At 36.2% G+C, this 19,077-nt stretch overlaps 1 protein-coding gene across 2 annotated transcripts in view; it reads left to right on the top strand.

The window, feature by feature from the left end:
- Positions 1–45: 45 nt before the first annotated feature.
- Wdr24 (WD repeat domain 24) overlaps positions 46–19,077 on the top strand; it is a 44,463-nt gene continuing 25,431 nt past the window's right edge. The window contains exons 1-4 of one of the 2 annotated variants that reach the window (XM_081741510.1): positions 46–296; positions 13,626–13,734; positions 14,647–14,763; positions 17,797–18,019. In XM_081741510.1, coding sequence (XP_081597636.1) covers positions 249–296; positions 13,626–13,734; positions 14,647–14,763; positions 17,797–18,019 — 497 coding nt within the window. In that variant the 5' untranslated portion in view covers positions 46–248. The remainder of the gene's footprint in view (positions 297–13,625; positions 13,735–14,646; positions 14,764–17,796; positions 18,020–19,077) is intronic. The other variant, XM_081741511.1, reaches the window with a different exon arrangement.

The following is a 19,077-nucleotide window of genomic DNA, read 5'->3' as shown; positions in this document are numbered from 1 at the left end:
AACTAAATATAATTTATTATCAATTAGTAGTGTCTAGATACACTGATAACAAAAGAAGAACGAAATTCGCTGCTTGTTGCTTGCAAAAATAAAAAGATAAGTTGGTTAAGTTCTCTGATATATCTTATTTAAACTTTCCAAACAATGGGAGGATAAGATATGTCCATGCCAATGGTCATTGGAAGGTTTATTTAAAATAATTGAGTGGGTAAGTTAGGGATACTTCATGAATAATTTGACTTAGAGCCATGGATGGTCGTCTGCAGGATACAAATCACATTCAGTTAGGACGGAAGGTGATTGTTGACATTTTATAAATGCTTTATTTATAATTTAAACGATTAAGTTCATTATTTAGAAAATTGAGTAATTGATTAATTTGTAAACTACCTACATTACTGCTCTAAAAACTGACGTAGAATTCTAAGTAAATACCACTGTACTTGAATGACTAGTGTACTGTTTATAGTTGCGGTCTTACAATAATTTATTGTGGAGTCGCTAAATAAGAGGAACATACATATTAAAGGGGAGTATTTAAAGAATATTATGTGTTAACCCATTTTATGAGGGCATACTTACATTGATAAAATATTAACGTATGTTAATAGCAAATACGTTCTTAACTGCCTTAGAAAGTGTTTCTTGAGGGAGATGTTGCATTAATAAGTGCATATTGACTTTGGGAGTGCTATGTATAAATACAGCATGTGCAATGTGCATATTTGGCATAAAATCTACAATGCATAAGACACAATTGAACTTTATAAACACAAACCAACTTGTGCTAGGTAGGCACTAAAGAAGTAATCCAATCTAACCGAGTAAGGGCAGATCACAGCAGGTGTGTTCCGTAGAGATTAGGTGCGTCAGCGACAGTGAGTATACTCGTAAACGAGGGTAGTTGAAAAACACTTTATAATCATAAAAATCGCGTCTTGCATGTAACATAGCTTTGCGTCTCTTCTATGATCACTCTATACACTGTCTTCACAGACCACGTCACATCATCATGGTTTGCTTATGGCACGCCTTGCATTTCTTATTTCTGAGTATGTTTAGCACAAGGGGTCCAGAAGCATGTAAAAAACACAAAATTTACAGGAGAAATGAATGATGCAAGTACTTAGACGTACCATAACGTAACCAAATCTAAACTAATCTAATGTTAGTAGAAATAAACGAAATTCTATCATTTTTGGTAAAATTATGGGGAACCCTACACTAATATAACATAAACTAAACAAACCTAACCTACCCTAAACTAAGCGAATGTGAACATAAATTACCAAAATTATAACGTTTTTTTAGAGAAAAGAGCTGGACCCCTTCTGCTAAACATAGGCCCTTATTTCTAATTTATTATATATGTAGGAGGTTCCTTGAAATCCTAACGTTTTATGCATTCCAATGTTCGGTAATTCAAACTTCTATGTCAATTTTCTGTGACGTTTTAATACCACATCACTGAGTTCCGGCATTCCCTTACACTATTTTTGGACAATATCATCATTGCCAGTACGTTACTTCAGGTCAGTCATTGAAACGAGTTGCGGGCTCTATCATAGCTTAGCTGTTAGGGTATGCGCCTTTGGCGTGCGGGACCTGGGTTTGTTTAACGACAGGAGCACATGTTCGAATCCGACGTTAAGCTGTAGGTTCACGTCTCATGTAGCCTCACTACTGAAAAAGACACTGAACTCAAATCATATCAAATGAAACGAGTCGGATAGTTCGATCATTAAAGTTCACGATTTACAACACTGCTTAATGTAGTTTCCGTGTTTATCAATACATTCTTATCAGATTTTGTATTATGTAATCTCGCGTTTTATGTATGTTACAGATAAGATCCATATATATTCCTGTTTCTTATATGTTCCTCTTTCAAAATCAGAAATGTTATAGTACCGATATGGTTTAGCTAATTCATTTCTACAGAGCGGGCTTATCAAGAATACGGTCTTTAAGTGTTACTCGCCCTAGAGGGAATTTAATAAATTTTCGTTATGAATCGGGCTAAATTATAATAAAATAGCTTCATGCAAATTAAGAAGAAAGGAAACTTTAAATAAAATATTTTAACATAACATTTATTGGTATAAATAGTATCTCAATACATTCTAAACACTTAACTGCCTGCAGATTTATTGTGTGTGCAAACTTATATGCCATGGAAACTATTATTCCAATGTCCACTGTTCATTTTACTAAATAGTCTTACACGACGGGGTGTTTTGTAACCGAATAGAGAATGTGAGGTCGGATAAGGCGATAGAGCGCGAAGGCATGTACAACTGAGGGATAGGGCAGACGCTATTGGCAGTCATTGTCTGGAAAAGAATTTACACATACTAGTCTAGTCTTCACCCTGTGTTGTTCCCTTCGTAATGCTGTTACTCTGTTCATACATGAATTACATATTTGGCGCCTACATAAGTAAGTTTGGTAATAATCAAAATAAGTCCAGTGTTCGTTTATGAATTAACAAATTTTTCTTGTGAACTTTCAAAAAAGAAGTCCCCATATTCGTAATCCTATATTTTGCTTGAAAGTGTTACATTCATATGCAAGAATTACACCCATACGTGTACAGATTGGGCAAAGAAAGTAATGGCTACAAATATATTGCTAGTACCTTTAGAGCACTTAATTTTCCGTTAGCACAATTTACTTTTTCTAGGTATGCTTTCTAGAAGTACTAGAGAGATTTAAGAAAGCCTTCGGGTCTCATCCTAAACGAAGGGAAAATCCCAACATATATCTCCTCGCGTATAAAAGCTGGCAACGTGTTAGGGTAAATACATACCGAAGATACCTCGCGATCGAGGTGGAGGTTTAATCCGCGGTCGCGTCCTCGATGTCTAGGCCGCGATGGATGAAGAGCGCGCATAGCGAGGAGGTCGCACTCTCGCTGTAAGTTTTCAGTTTCAGGAGAAACATTACTGTGACGCGTGTGAAATTATTCCGTCAGTGCATAAAAATAACTCGAAACCACATTTTTAAATTGAAACGACTAAATAATTTATAAATAGGGATGGACGGACACGAGATATGAAAAATGCCAAAATCTCCTCTCTTGTTTTGCAAAAATATTTTGAGTCTCATCTCTGATCCAGCTCTATCAATGAATCAAAGACTTTTACATTTTTTCAATTTTCTGTGAAGACACGCCCTCTTTCAGCACTCAGGCGAGAAATCATTTCAAAGTAAAATAGTAATAATAAAAAAACAGACATGTTCTCAGGTTTCGAGGTAGAGGGGGTAAAGTTTCGTCATCGCAATTCCATTATTCGACGTTTCCTCCCTATGGATACGTGTCTGTCTTTACAGGTGTTTCTTTACCTTATATCAGTAAAGGACTTAGAAGACACGCTTTTTTTTTATTAATCTCGGAATTGGGGGAAGGAGGGCGTAGAGTTTTAAAGCATAGATATGATTAACAGTAGCTTCTTTTTTCTTTAGAAATTCCACAATTTACGGACTTCAGCCCGAAAACCCCCTGCCTGTAACCGCCACTGCCTTATATAATAATAAGCTACAGTATAAATCTCAAACAAATATGAATAAATTATCTGACATTCCCATTTCAGATGCTATTTTCTTCCATTCTCTATTTAAAAGGTGCCTATTATGATGTTGTTTGTGCTTATTATCTCATATTGCTGGAACATTCCTCATTAGTTCTATTAATCTTGGGGCTGCGGTGGCTCAGTGGTAGAGCGTTCACCTCTGGTGCATGGGGCCCCGGGTTCAAACCCTGCTCCCGCCAAGTGAATTTTGTGATGGACAAACACCGTGTGCGTGGGTTTCGTCGAGGTCCTCCCACTTCCTTCATTCCACCATTTCATTCATTGCTCATCATCACCATCTCCTTTAGCCTAGCCGACATAACCGTGGGGCGTAAAACTCAAAAATTTTCTATTAATATGCCTTTCATAATCAAATTTAATATTGCAGCAAAACCTCTCGAGCGTAGATACACACAATCCTCTTTAGACGAAATTCTAAACAAATGAAAACTTTATTCCGTGCAGCGCTTCAGGGAGAACCAATGAGAACACGAGCCACAGCGATGCTTCCGCTGAACATCGATGTAAAAACAAACTCGGTTTGTTTATCATCGCGACCACTAATTCACCCTCGCGGTCGACCTCTAGGTCGCGATGTAGCGTACATCTTCGGCATGTACTTACACATTTGAATCCATATGTTTGTGTCAGTATAGAGGTGCGACCGCGACTTAAATCTTGACCTCGATCGCCAAGTAGCTTCGGTATGCATTTACCCTTAGGCGACTAATGTAGGTAGGGACCGACTGACTCCCGGGATAAGGAGTCAGCCTCTACCAAGTGCCAACGGCCTTCTCGGAGGGCGGATGAGTGGGTGGATGTCAGGGCACCTTCTGTCCTTAGGAGGCGAAACTGTCCTAAAAGGTGGATGAACCACCCGTGGTCAATGGCATGGAGATGTGGAAAGAAAATGGGAAAACTACCACATTATCTTTTTCTCAGGAGGGACGAAGGAAGAGAATAAATATGATGATGGTTCTTCCGGACGTAAAATAGTCCCTTGTTCGGATCTCTGGGTAGGGACTATTCCGGGAAGAATCATCAGAGGAGAAAATAATAATAACTTTCATTTGAGCATAAAAACCAAGAACGTACAGATTTTACGACGTGGGGTTAAACTTGAAAATTTAAAACTAAAAATGGATAAATGTAAAGTGAACATAGTGGGCTTAAGTGAAGTGAAATGGCCTGGAAAAGGTGAGACAATATCGGAAAATTACACAATATTCTATTCGGGTGGCGTTAAGGCCAAGAATAATGTCGCTATAGCAATGAAGAACGAAGTAGCAAGAAATATAATCAAAGTGGAACGCTGCAGTGACCGCTTGATGTTCGTAAAACTAAATGCAAAACTAGTGTATATTATGATAATACAAGTATATATGCTAACAACCGACCATGATGACAATGAAGTAGAAGTAAATTATTCAGGGTTTGCCCAAGTGGGCCCAGCCCGAAAAAACCCACCGGGTTTTTTCGGGTTGGACCCACCTGAAAAAAACCACCTTAAAACCCACCTGGGTTTTTAAGCTTTTTGTTAGTATATTGTTGGTACAACTAAGGTGATTACATTGAAAGTGATTTTTATCAGATTTTGTACTTTCCTGAGCAAATTAGATGCTTCACGTTAAGGTATACAACATAAGACTTTTATAGACTTCTGAATGCACTGAATGAATTAACAAATAATTTTTAAAAAACTTAGCTTGAGGTAATTATAGAACAAATTAATGTGTAGATTATGCTTATAGCCTGTTTGAAGTAAGGTATGCAATTTTATATTTTAGAAAATACTTTGCGTGAAAAGATTGCTTGCTAACTCGGCGACGCCGAGAGACGTTATCCCTCATCGGGTTTAAGGCCATAGGTACTGGTACTACCAGTAAATATGTAGTGCATTAGTAAAACTATTAGTATTATTGTTTTATTACCTTTGATGGTAACACAAGTATTCTTCAGTAAAATTTGGTTTTCCAACAACAACAGTTTAGTTCACTTACTTGTTGCTACTCTTCAAATAAGCATTTCGCAGAATGAACACCAGCAATAGCGTAAAAATTCTTGTCAAATTTAAGAAGCTTAATGCTCGGAGTTCCGAAGGTTACGTAACTCTTACTATTTCAAATGCTGAATTCAAACTTGCTTACTAGCTGAAGTTTCGATGTACACCAAGAAAAAGCTGCATAAAAATAAATAAATAAATAAATAAATAACCGTCGCGAAAGAAGTGCTCGGGAAATTCCCACAATTCAACGCACAAAGCGTCGTAACTGAATAATTCAACAATAACACTATTTATTTTACGCTGGAAGATATCGAATTTCATTTAAGACATTTTGAAACATTTACTTTATAAAATATGAATTATGTCTGTGTTAGTTGTTTTAAATTAATTTTCTGGAAAGAGCCGTCTTGCAACAAGTGCTCGGGAAATTCCCGTAATTGAACGCACAAAGTATCGGAAGTGAACTCCAACCAGTGGCGGCGGTTGGACTTTAAAAGTGTGTGTGTGGGGAAGGGGGGGGGGTAAGACATGATCTGAATATTTGATATCAATGTTAGTTTTCATGGTTGCTTGTAACATTTTGTTTGACGAAAGGTTGTATAACTATTAGGATACTGTCTTTTTCAGTTAAAATACCATATATCTTGTTTCATATTTTATTAAGTAAATTGAATATCTGTGGAAAATTGTGTGATCAGATTAGGGGCCTATTTAATAACAAATTTGCAAAACAAATAAACAGAAAGGATAGTATTAATCAAATAATCATAGTAATGAATAATGAGGCTTGTTTTGCAAAAGTTATATTGAAACTGGAAATTAGTGAACAACTTATATTTTTAATTCCATGCATGCTGTTATATGTGTTTATTACTCTTAGGATGACAGTGAATACTACTAGCATATGCTACACATTTAAAGAAATACTTTTGCAGCTTCCCGAAACATGTTCGCTGCCATTAAGTACAGTTTTCACTTTCTTGGAATATATCAAAACTCATACTTAGTCACTCCACATTTCAGTTATACAAAATAATCCTAAAACCTAGAATTATGCTGAATTCACTAAATTTAATTGTATATCAAAACTGTATATGTACACCCCTAAACTCGTATATTACACTGCAAAATTAATATTCCTTACTGAGCTCCTTTGTGGCTAAGCAGTCAGCGTACGCGCCTTTGACGTGGGAAACCCGGGCTCGATTCTCGGGGGCAGCTCACGGGGTTCGGACTCCACGTTGATCATTAAGTCCACGTCTCATATAACTTCGCTGCTGAACAGGATGTTAAACGAAAAAAAATAAAATCCAAATATTTCTTATTATCAGAAAGAAGAAAATACATTTTAGCAGTGGCGGCTCGTACTGTCATTAACAAAGCGTGCTACAATATATATATATATATATATATATATATATATATATATATATATATATATATATATATATATATAAAATGTGTGTGTGTGTGTGTATTTACCCACTGAAGGAGGAAGTTGATATCCATCCTTCGATTCTTAATGCTGGCAAACTTTTCTATCACCCTGGAGTTGAAATCTAGCATGTTGTTGATCAAACTTTTTTCTATCGAGAGCATGGCAAGGGCAGTTAACCTTCCTGACCTACGGAAATTCCTTACGAATGTCTTAATTCTTTTTAGAGACGAAAAGCATCTCTCAGGCTCTGCTGTGGACATTGGTATGGTCACTATTATTTGCAAAAGGGTTGTTATTTCGCTAAAATTGTCCTGTAAATTGTTTTTAAAGATAAGCTGACCAGTGGCGGCGTAAGGCAAACTGGGGCCCGGGGCCAGTGAAGTAGGTTGGGGCCCCTTTTCAAACAATCGTGATTTATACACTTCTATTTTTGACATTCATTTACATAAGCATTCTTTCTGTTTGCTGCAGAGAGTGATTCCCGAAGCTTATAGTTTGTTTAGCTTATACGGAAATCCAGCACTGATTAACTTTATTAGACAGATATTTCTGTTGTTTCATCGGTTATTTGGTGTAATATTGATTGACAATTAATTGCGTGTACATTTAGGGAAGGTGTGGATTATAAACCTCGACGGCCCTTGTATGGCTCGTGCTAACAAGGTTTCTTAGTAATTATTTTTTACCTACCGTCGGGGCCCCCACAAAGTGGGGCCCGGGGTCGTGGCACCGCTCGCCCCGCCCTTACGCCGCCACTGAAGCTGACAGAACCAAAAGCTCAGTTCGAAGGCACTGCTTACCTAACATTGGGTAGCTTTCAACCGCAGTGTCCAGAAATGTTTCGGAAAAATCACTAAAATTTGCAAAATCCAGAAGTTTGGCGGGATCCAAATGGCTTGTTTTCTCAAATCGGTTTCGCGCATCCGCAGAAATGCGATCACATACTCCTTTGGCATTGGGTACTCTGCAAGATATAATCCGCCCACATTTGTTTTCACCAAATGTTGGAAGAAACATATCACTTGTCCTAATATTGTCTGTGTCATTCCGAATTTTCTCAATGGCTTCAATGAAATATTTAAGTGTTGTTTGTACTTTAATGGTAGGCCTGCACTGAATTTGATTATATAAAATATTCACATGCGGCATTATTTTGTGAAAGAATTCTAACCAAAACATGAATTCCCTGTGTTGGATTTCTCTAGTTCTGAAAAACACTCTTTCGAAACATTTTAATTTTCATAGATGGAATTGACGGTTCGTGACTTGAAATTCCATCGAGTAGCTGACCCACTCGGAATACGTCGTACAGCCACTTTTTCCAAAACAGATACAAGCTGAGGGGAGCAGGAGGAGAAATGTGGAAAACCCTTAAAGACTACAGGAAAAAAACCCTTGTCGATTGATTTTGAGATGCAGTTCTTCCCATTATCAAATTTAATTGGTTAACAATGGACGTAGTGTGCCAAAAGAAAGTGTTCTTTAATTTTAGATTGTACGCCATTAATTGATTCCTTATTACCGATGGCACATTAAATGTGTGCGCTATTATTTTGCTACGATCTGAATCTGTGTCAAAAATGTTCAATTCATTTAATATACACTCCCGACAATTCTGGGCTCCCGGACCTTTAGGATTAAAGAAAATAAAAAAGAGGAGAAAAGACAGAACTGAGCAGCGAGCGCCGCCAGTAAGCAGAAGAAAGCGAGAAAGAGGAATACTTGGCGCTTGCGCAGAATGTCTTCGGGCTCAACCTAACACAGCACGGTGAAAGCTATTCTGGGTGTAAAAAAAGGAAAGTGGACAAGGCATATTGAGATCTTTGCTCCATGCTAGAGACATATTTGTTGAGTAGGCTTGTATAGTTCAAGCGGGCTCCATTCAGTACAGCCCGCTCGGTTCGTTAGTACAACTTCCACACTGCTGAAGGCGCTGATAATCGCGCTCCACGCTTGAAAAAGAAGATTGTCATGGGAAAGTTCTGTATTTTATTAATTGATGAACAGTTTAAACAAATGAATAGATGAAAATTTTTTGAACTATAATTAGTCTAACACAAATACACAAACATAGGAAGCGTGCTGTAGCCCGGTAGCCCTACGTCAGAAACCGCTACTGCATTTTAGGAACTGTCGATTTTTGTACAATTAAAGAATAACTTGTGAAGGACTTCTTTTCTTGCGAAATGTTACCTTAATTAGTTCCAGAGCGGCTGACTAACATATCGATCAATTACAAGAAGAAATGAAAGTACGCTCGAATTGTGGCGCTCCAATAGGTTAATTTTTGGGCCATTTTTAGTGGCAGTTCAAACGCAATTCATGTAGCTTTCTTAATTCCACGGGAAGACAACCAATGCGTATTCATGGAACAACAAATATTTTATGGCACCATTTTTATTCTATGAACCAATAATACATACCAAACTTTATATTTCCAAATGAAACTATATACATTAATGGGTAATTTCAAAAAAAGTGGGGGGCACCTGCCCCCTTTGCCCCCCTAACCGCCGCCCATGACTCCAACAATAAAACTATTTATTTTGCACTGGAAAATATTTTTGTCGTATAAGACATTTTGAAACATTTATTTTATAAAACATGAATTATATATCTTTGTTTTATATTAATATATTTGGTGTTCATATTTGGCGAACGTCACTGAGGCTCCTGGGATGATTCGATCTACATTTGTTCGTTTGTCTGCCTGTACCACACATACAACAGGGTATCACTTTCGGTCTTCAGAGTACAAGCATGAGACACACTAAATTTCCTGTATAGATTTTGGCGGCACACCAACGTAAAATTTCAAAATGGCGGCCATTTTTTCAAGATAGCGGATATCCACGGTACAAAGTGCATTTTTTTGGTCTTTTAAGTTGACATGTTCAGAGTAGAAGCACGAGACACTCTAAATTAGCTGTATATACTTTGGCAGCAATCCAACGTAAAATTTCAAAATGGCGGCCGTTTTTCCAAAACTGCAGTGAATAGAAAATTGTTGTGACAATTGTGACAATGTTAATCTTAAAATATAAATCTCATTTTAACACTTTTACCCTAAAAACATTGAAATATTTCGAAAAAACCCAATTAAACCCGAAAAACCAATTAAACCCGAAAAAACCAATTAAACCCGAAAAAAAACAATTAAACCCGAAAAAACCCACATGGACCCAGGTGGGTTGGGCTTTTTTTTAAAAAACGGGTTTTTTCAAACCCTGAAATTATTACGAGAGTAGTGACATACTTCATCAGGAGGGAAGGTCAACGCCATAGTAATGAGAGACTTCAACACCGTAATAAAAGAAGGAGTTGCGGATAAGGTGGTGGAACCATTTCTACTAGGTAAAGAAGTGCAGGGGACCAAATGCTTATCGATTTCTGTAGGCAACATGATACGGAGGTGACGAGTATGTGGTTTAAGAAATAAAAAGAAGGTGTACATGTGGAAAAGTTCAGGAGATAAGATACACTTTCTTTGTCCTACCATTTCATTCATTTTCATCATCACCGTCTCCCTTACCCTTGGTGTGCATAAACGGGTGACATTAAACTAGAAATTTCCTTTAATGATCTGCCGAGAATTAAACCCGGAATCACATGCACCAAACGCGCATGCACTAGTCATGAGACCAGTGAGGAGGGCTAGATCGCCGCAGACAACTGACGCAAATCAAGCAGAATTAAAATCAAGTTTCTTGTGCAGCTATGATTCTGTATGCTTTCCATAAAATGTGATTGTGGATAAGAGAAAGAAAGGGACCCTAGGTTAAAGTGAAAGAAAAGCTTTCAATTGTCTTGCCTGCTAATTATGAAGTTTTATATATTGCTTAAAGAAACTAACTCTGTGGCCGATGGAACCCAGAAGTTCAATACTGCATTCACAAATACTCTCCACTGACTTAGCCAACTGGATACAATTTCTACTTGATATTCCTATTTCTGCGAGAACCATCTTAATATTTTCCTCCCATCTGCATCTAGGTCTTCCTAATGGTATTTTTCCGTTAAAGTTTTGAAAACGTTTCTATTTTCTTCCATACTGGCTGCATGACGTGCTCACTTGAGTGTCGTAGACTTAATGCCCCTAACAATATTAGGTAAATTATGCAGTTCCTCGTTATGAAGTTTCCGCCATTCCCTTTTCCCTCTCGTCCTCGGTCCTAATATTCGCCATAAGATTTTACTTTCAAATACTTTCAGTATATATTCTTCCATTAAAGTAAGCGATTCGCAACCGTACAGTACAACAGGCATAATTATAGTTTTATACATGTTAAGCTTCAAACTCTACAACAGGATTCGCGAAGACAAAAAATTTTGAATTGAATAATAACACGATTTCCTTGCTTTCAGTCCACATTTAACTTCTTCGTAGATATGGTGGTCTATTAATGTTAATCCTAGATATCTGAAAGCATCCACTATGTCGAAAGTATAATTTGATATTTTAACATATCTATAATTTGCAGTATTATGGTCACGGCGAGCTTCCATGTATTTAGTTTAATGTATGACATACAGTTTTTAGTTAAATATATGACACTTTTAATCATCATTGGAGAACTTTTAACAATATAATACAGAATTACTACTCAGCTACAAAGAAACTTTTTGCAGCATAAAATAAAGCAAGTACTCTTCCATCGATCCTATAATATCACTTTCTGTAGGGCTTATGATAGATTCACATTTGTAGTGACTATCTTCTATATATGAATTACAGCTCTAATACGTAGTATTAATGTTCGACTCCGTTACAGACTATTTCTTTGTGTATACCTCTTTTTCATTATAGACAAAAAGTGAAAAAGTACACGACTGGACCGAGAATCAAATCCGAATCTCCGGCTAACTACTATGTTACCCAATCGGTTCCCCGAACAGCCCTACATTCTTGTTGTTAGTCAATAACTCAGACCACATGGATTGTACCATAATTTCTGTTGTGATTGGATAACCCAGGGTCTTCTTGACAATAGTTTCTCAATTTGCATCAGCAGTTTTGATAACAGATATTTTTATCTAAACTGTTCTAAAAATTAACCAATCCTTCGAATAAATTGGTTAAAATGCACTCCTGTCCAACACATCAGGTTCAGAAAAATTCTAAGATCGGGACTACTAAAAAAAACTGTCATGTTTATATATAGCAGAGAGTTTTCTCGAAATTGGTTCCCCTTTTAACATTATACTAACAAGACACACTTCGAAATGAACTTTCTGTTCACTGTATACTTTTATATAAATAACTCTTTAGAAACAACCGCTGCGCTGTTTTAACAAAAGAAATGAAATCTTTAAATTTTACTTCCCAGAGTTATGCCGGTTAGGCTAAAGGAGACGGTGAAGATGAAATATGAATGAAATGGTGGAATGAAGAAAGTGTGAGGAAACGGGAGAACCCTGAGAAAACCCACACACACAATGTTTGTCCACCACAAAGCTCACTTGGCGCGAGCTGAGATCGAACCAAGGACCCCTATACCAGAGTCCTCTACCGCTGAGTCACCGCGGCCCGCAATGAACATATAATGTAGAAAAGATAGAAGTGTTAATTAAATGATTAAGGTAAATACGAAGGTAGGTGAATAATGAAATAAATGCATTAAATTTTCCAGTAATAAGTTTCTTCGATTTTTCATGTGTTATATTGGTATACTAACCTCAGAAATTTCTTGCTTCTGAATATTAGATATGAAATTGTTTCTACAACGTAGATTACAGTGTAATAATAGTCATAATCTGTGTTCAAATATTCTAAAATGTAATATTCTCATATTGTGTATCCTATGGAGTGTTCCATTTTCAGAAATCTTTTAAAATTATTTTTTTTAAAGTGCAGTAATCTTTAAAATATTTTAGAAAAATGTAATAAAGATCATATATTATATTATTTTTCCTTGTTCCTCAGTGACAGAGAAATTTAAATTTATGGAGCATTTTACTAACAGTTTTCTACCACATATGCAGTGCCGCATTTCCCATTAGGCCAACTAGGCCCATGCCTAGAACGCAAAATTTTTGGAGGACGCAAAATTTAAAAATTAAATAATATTCTTTTTTCGTGTGAAAAAGTTAAAAAATCAAGAGCAGATATACTTTTTTAATGAACAATTCTTTTTTACTATTCTAACATGTTTAATGATAGCGTAAGAAATCTAAAAACAATTCAGAACATATTTTCCATTTGTTGTTTTTGTTATTTAATTGTAGCTGCAGCATCTAGTGAGTGGTATTTAACTATAATAAATTGTTAATTCACTAATTAAGCATAATTTAGTTATATAAGTTTTGTTTTTAAGTTAGGAATGAAAGAATGATGAAACATGTAATTATTGGGAGCACCGACTACAAAAGTCTCAAGGGGCGCCGAGCTTCTAAATGCGGCACTGCACATATGAATTTATGAAAAGTAAAATATTTAGTAGTTGAACCAACGGAGATTTGAAATACTTATTAGGACAAAAGTCCTTGTACTTGTTTCAAGAAAAGACCTAAAAATATTTAAAGTATCGATTTAAATCAGATTTTATCATATAATTTTCTTTTTGGTTCTTTGGTGAATGCTTTATTGATGTTATTATTATTATTATTTCAGATTCCACCAGTTATGTCTTCGCGAACGATGTATGTGATGCAAGAGGGTCCTGCTAATGCTCTTGCACTTAATAAAGATCACTCGCAAGTTGTAATTGCTGGCAGAAATGGTACGTATGTCATTTTTGTTTTGTAATGGTTTTTTACTCCATTTATTCGGTTGATGAAGTCCAATGGACGAAATATTATGCATTTTCCCTGTGTCTTCTCTCCCGTAAGAGGAAAAGATTAATTGTAACTTTAGTATTTTTATTTACCTGATTAAGTCCAAGCTCTATTTCAAGTGTGCCCCTGCTGGCGCTGCTGTGGCCGTGATGTATCAATAGTTGGATGTGGACAGGGTTGCCACATTGACGGGCTTCGCTGTGCTCTTCTTGTTAGCTATACTATGTAGCCTACAATCTTCACTCGCTAAGACCAAACGACTGAATGACAAATTAGCAACACAGCTAAAATAATTCACTTCTTTCCATGAAGCAAAGGAAAGGTTTCATCCGTAAGAGAGTGGCGGGGGTGGGACCGAAGTATGTTTCACATATTTTCCGAGGGCACATTTGAAATAGAAAGGCTCTACTTAACGATATTTGCTATGACATTTACCTTTATCATCTCCTTTAAGAAGAAAATTTCTGTTCTTAAAGTACAATTAATTTGGATGACATATCATTAACAATGTAAATCATTACTAAAAGTGCATATCCATCTCGTAATTTTTAACGACATAAATCAACATTGAAACAGGAAGTTCTACTTTTTTATGTATAAATTCAGAATCCCAAGAATAAATATTGTTTCAGCTCTTGTTCTTGATTATTGATACCAGAAATAGTGAAACATAGTAAAATTTACTGTTTCAGTGTTGATTTATGTCGTTAAAAATTACGAGATGGATATGCACTTTTAGCAATGATTGTACATTGTTAATGATATGTCATCCATATTGTAATTTTTGTATATCAATATATTAAAGGAATTTAAACTTCTTTTAATTTGCTAGGTATAATTTTCTATTCTATTTGCAGTGTTTAAAGTATTCTCCATTGAAGAAGAAGAATTCGTGGAATGTTACAATCTTCGAGTTGGTAAAAATCTGAATTTGAATTTCTCTTGTAATGACGTGGCATGGAATACAAATGAAGGTAACAAATTGTTTCAGTTTATTTCTGTACTATCTTAAGAGTGTATTTAGTGACATGATAGGATGCATACCAATTAATCAGAAAAAGTACTCACCGAAACACCCATATAAAAATTCTGCACACATGTTTCCACGGCTGATTGTCGTCATTCGTAGTACACGTACCTTTAATAAACCATAGAGCTTGTAAAACTTCATATACCGATTAGTTTTCTCCATTAGAGAACTAAAGTTTAATTTATTAAGGAATGTGTAAGGTTGGAGCACAGCATTGTTACAATTTTAATTGAGTAGCGGTAAAATGGAAAATAATACTGATTAGAAAGTGGTTTAGTGGGATATTCGCACCTTTTCTTCATATCATGTGAAGGGATAGTCACAGGTGTGCTAGGTACGGTTATGTAAGTTACAGGCTACCATTAAAGTGACAAGAAACTTTGTGTATAGTTAAGGTGGAAAACTAACACAGGTTTAAGAAGTAACTACCAGTGGTATCCATACTGATTCTTCATTTCAAGTGAAGTGCTACTAACAAGGTAGGATTGTACAAATATACGAGGTTTGTTCAAAATGTATCCGACCTTTTTTTTCGTAAATACCGAGGTAAATGTAATTTATACTATATTTATTGTAATTTTTCCTTTCTTTCAATAAATTTTCAAACTTTTAAAATGTAGTTGTGAAGGAGTGGTTTGATGCACGTATGCAGATAGTCCTCATGGATTTTTTTTTCAGCCTTGCAGAAGTATCGACGGCGGACCGTCGATGGATAAGGAGATGTAAGTGAGCAGCGTCTGAATTTCGTTTCTGACAGAATTACTGAAACACTTGAATAACGTTACTGCACTTAACCTTCGTAACACCAAGGGGTGGGGTGGGGGGTGCACATGCACCCTAGCTTCAATATTTTTATTCACTGTTCCTGTATTTTCTGTGCATAAATTTATACAATGCAAGCGCCTAAATACAATAAAAAATAGGCTAAAATATGGTAAATTCATTTATTTGTTACTTTCAAGCGTAATTATAAAGCATAAGCACAGTGTTACATAAGTATTAAACTATTTCCATATGGAGTGCCCCTGCACCCCTCTTTGGTGCTTAACGTAATTTGCTAGCCTTGGTGATACGAGGGTTAATTTCGAGTCAAGCTTAGAAAATCCAAAGAGGAAGCGATCAGCAAGATCAAAAAGGTGTTTTTTTTTTAGATGGTTCCATGAGCATCTCACGGATCAAGTGTTGTCAACAAATTCAAACTTTCTTGGCCAAACGTAGTTTTCTCGTGGTTTGTGAGGCTTCCCAAACTGAAAGTGTCCCTGAAAGGAGCCAAATTTCAGTTTCATAATGCAGAACGTAGCGAACCAGCTGCGCGCAATCCCTAAAGAGGTGTTCCAGCGCTGCTTCCAACAGTGGGAGAACCGTTGGAAGAAGTGTGTAGCAGCCAAAGGGGACTGCTTTGAAGAAAAGTAATGTAAGATTATGGTATCTACATATACAAATGTTTTTACGAGTAAAAGTCGGATTTTTTAAAACAAACCTCGTATAATTTAGAGGCATCTTTTGCCTGGCAAGGAAATCTAAAGACAATAATTTAAAATCCATTAACGCTGGACGAAACTAGTCATGAGGGCCTTTTTGTTCTATCTTTTTTTATTTTATTTTATTTTTTCAAGCTCTTAAGTCACCGGAGGAAAACCACATAATATGGCTAAATGCAGATTAGTCAGATCTGTTGATAGTAGACCGCATATCCTCCACACCAAAAGACAAGACTTTGGAGTTGAATCATTATGGAGTAGTGAGCGTGAAACCGTATCGAGTGCAATCGAAGCGCCCGCCAAGTGTGAACGACATGATTCAATTTCAGTTTCTCCAGGTGGCTGCTGATTCCTCTGAAATTCCAAGATCAGACAGTTCAGAAACCATAATTTATTCTTTTCACTAGCCACATTATTCATGCGTTCGTCCTCCGTCACAGATTCACCCTTAACTTCTCTCACCGTGTAGCTTTAATCATTCGACGATTAATGGCGGCTATATTGTGCCCTTCAGCCTGGAGAAATCGAATTAGTACATCATGTCGTTCACACTTGGCTGGCGCTTCGATTGCAGTCGATACAGTTTCACACTCCCTACTCGACAATTATTGAACACCAGACTGTGCCTTTTGGTATGGATGGTGTGCGATCTTCAATGAATAGATTTGACTAGTTTGCGTTTCGCCATCTCACGTGTTTCTCCCTGAAACAACCCTCGTAGAAAATGTACTACTGACACCATGATTTCTTACGGAACGCACACTGAGGATGATGGCAATCGGTTGTTGAAATGTATGCATTGATTATTATATGGGTGCTTTAGTGAGTGTTTTTCTGTTGCAGTGCTTTTCTTTTCTTCTGTAAATAATTTTCTTTTAAAATTTTCTTTTTTTAATAGAGGGCACTTTCTAAATTTTACCTTTTCTCTTAAAACTATTAAGGAAGGCTGTCAAAAAATTATAATTATGCAAATACGTAATGAAGAGGTTCGCATTGTCTAAGTTAATTCTCCGCGTTTAATTAAAATTATGGACAATGCAAAACCACGCTTAGGAATTCTAACTATTATTCTACTTCCAGGTTTCTGTAATTCCTAAATTTTCTTTAAACTTCCAAGCTTTCGACTCTCCCCTGGAGGTTAAAAACAAGAAGAAACAGAATAGAAACATCAAGGAATAGAAATGGGACGGACTTACCATGGGAGGAGCTGTGTTTTATAGAAAATCAGTGATTAACAGAGGAAGATGGCGAAGTCAATTTGTGTGCCTTTCTTGTTCTTTATTTTAAGGTTGCCAAATCATGTTAGTATTTTTATTGTCATGACAGACAGGTGAGAGTCGAAAACTTGGAAGTTTAAAGAAAATTCAGGAATTACAGAAATCTAAGTAGAATGATAAGATTATGGAGTTTGATAGTACTTTCAGAACTGTAAATATATTGCAGTTATACAATATCATATTGAATATTTGAATACCTGAATTTGTGTCTCTTTACAGATCACCTTCTTGCAACGGCTGCCACAAACGGAGCAGTTGTTTTGTGGAACTTGAATCGACCGTCTCGTTCGAAACAGGAACATGTGTTCAGCGACCATAAGCGAACTGTAAATAAAGTTAGTTTTCACGGATCAGAGCCAACGTGGCTTATCTCGGGTTCTCAAGATGGTACAATGAAATGTTTTGATCTTCGAACCAAGGAAGCCACCAGAACGTTCTACAGGTGAGTTAACAAAAGTGTTTTTGGTGCGTAGGATAAGAATCAAAAGAAAGGAAGGAAAATTTATTTCTGGCTATATTTGCTGATAACTGTCAGTTTCCTCTGGTGGTGAATTAAAACTTCGAAATGGCTTCCTTTTATTTTTTGTGTTCCCATTATCTCTGTCTCAGGAACAAATGTCTTTCCTGTTCCTGTGCTTTAATTTTCTTTTTACCAAATAGAAAACTAAATAAAAATAACCAGTTTCACATAACACCAATTTCTCTATACGTACAAATTCAATTATATTAAAGGGGTAAAAAAAAAAGAAAAAAAAAAAGAAAAAACGCACAACTGAACTGATATTCGAATCTGAATCACCGGCGAACCGTGCCGATGTTCTAATCACTATGTTACCTAATTCGCTTCCTGAACATCCATACATTACATCGCTGCTATATAAAATCTTACTTGTAGTAACTTGTGTGATATAAAAATCGATTCCTTCCTCGATTGATCATATACAATATATAATTCAACTGACTGAGTTGCTCTGTATGTCAAAGCATAGCAGAAGTCGTGGTGTAGTCCACGTGGTCTGAGAGATTAAACACTGAATTCAAGAATGATAGAATGCATGGCTGTTTAGGATGTTGACTGAATATAAGCAGAAAATTATTGCCAGGAACTATTTGTTCATATAATGAGAAAGTTTGTAGACTGACAGTTAAGAATGTTTTGACGTGCAAGTGAAACTTGTAATTTGTAAGAAAAGTTTAACATTAATAATTAGTTCACTTGCATTTGTGATGTGTGTGATGATTGTTCATAAATTTTATTATATCCAGGAGTGGCTCTATAATGTAGTACCTTCCCAATTAATACAAAGAAAAATATTTTTTAAAAACTAGGAACAATTATGAAAATTTATTCCTGTATACGAATAAGGAAAGACGGAATAAAATTTTTAACGCAAATTACAATGATTGATGTTACCGTTTGTGCATGTGTTCTGGCTTGGCCCTTTCAGGCGTATGCTGCTGTCATAGGACAGTCTTTTAAACGCCTGACCTTACGTACAA

This window comes from Thermobia domestica, chromosome 15 (assembly GCF_964235325.1).
Source record: "Thermobia domestica chromosome 15, izTheDome1.hap1.1, whole genome shotgun sequence".
Classification (NCBI taxonomy): domain Eukaryota; kingdom Metazoa; phylum Arthropoda; class Insecta; order Zygentoma; family Lepismatidae; genus Thermobia; species Thermobia domestica.
The sequence above is the reverse complement of the archived record's forward strand: the minus strand, read 5'-3'. Positions and strand labels throughout refer to the sequence as shown.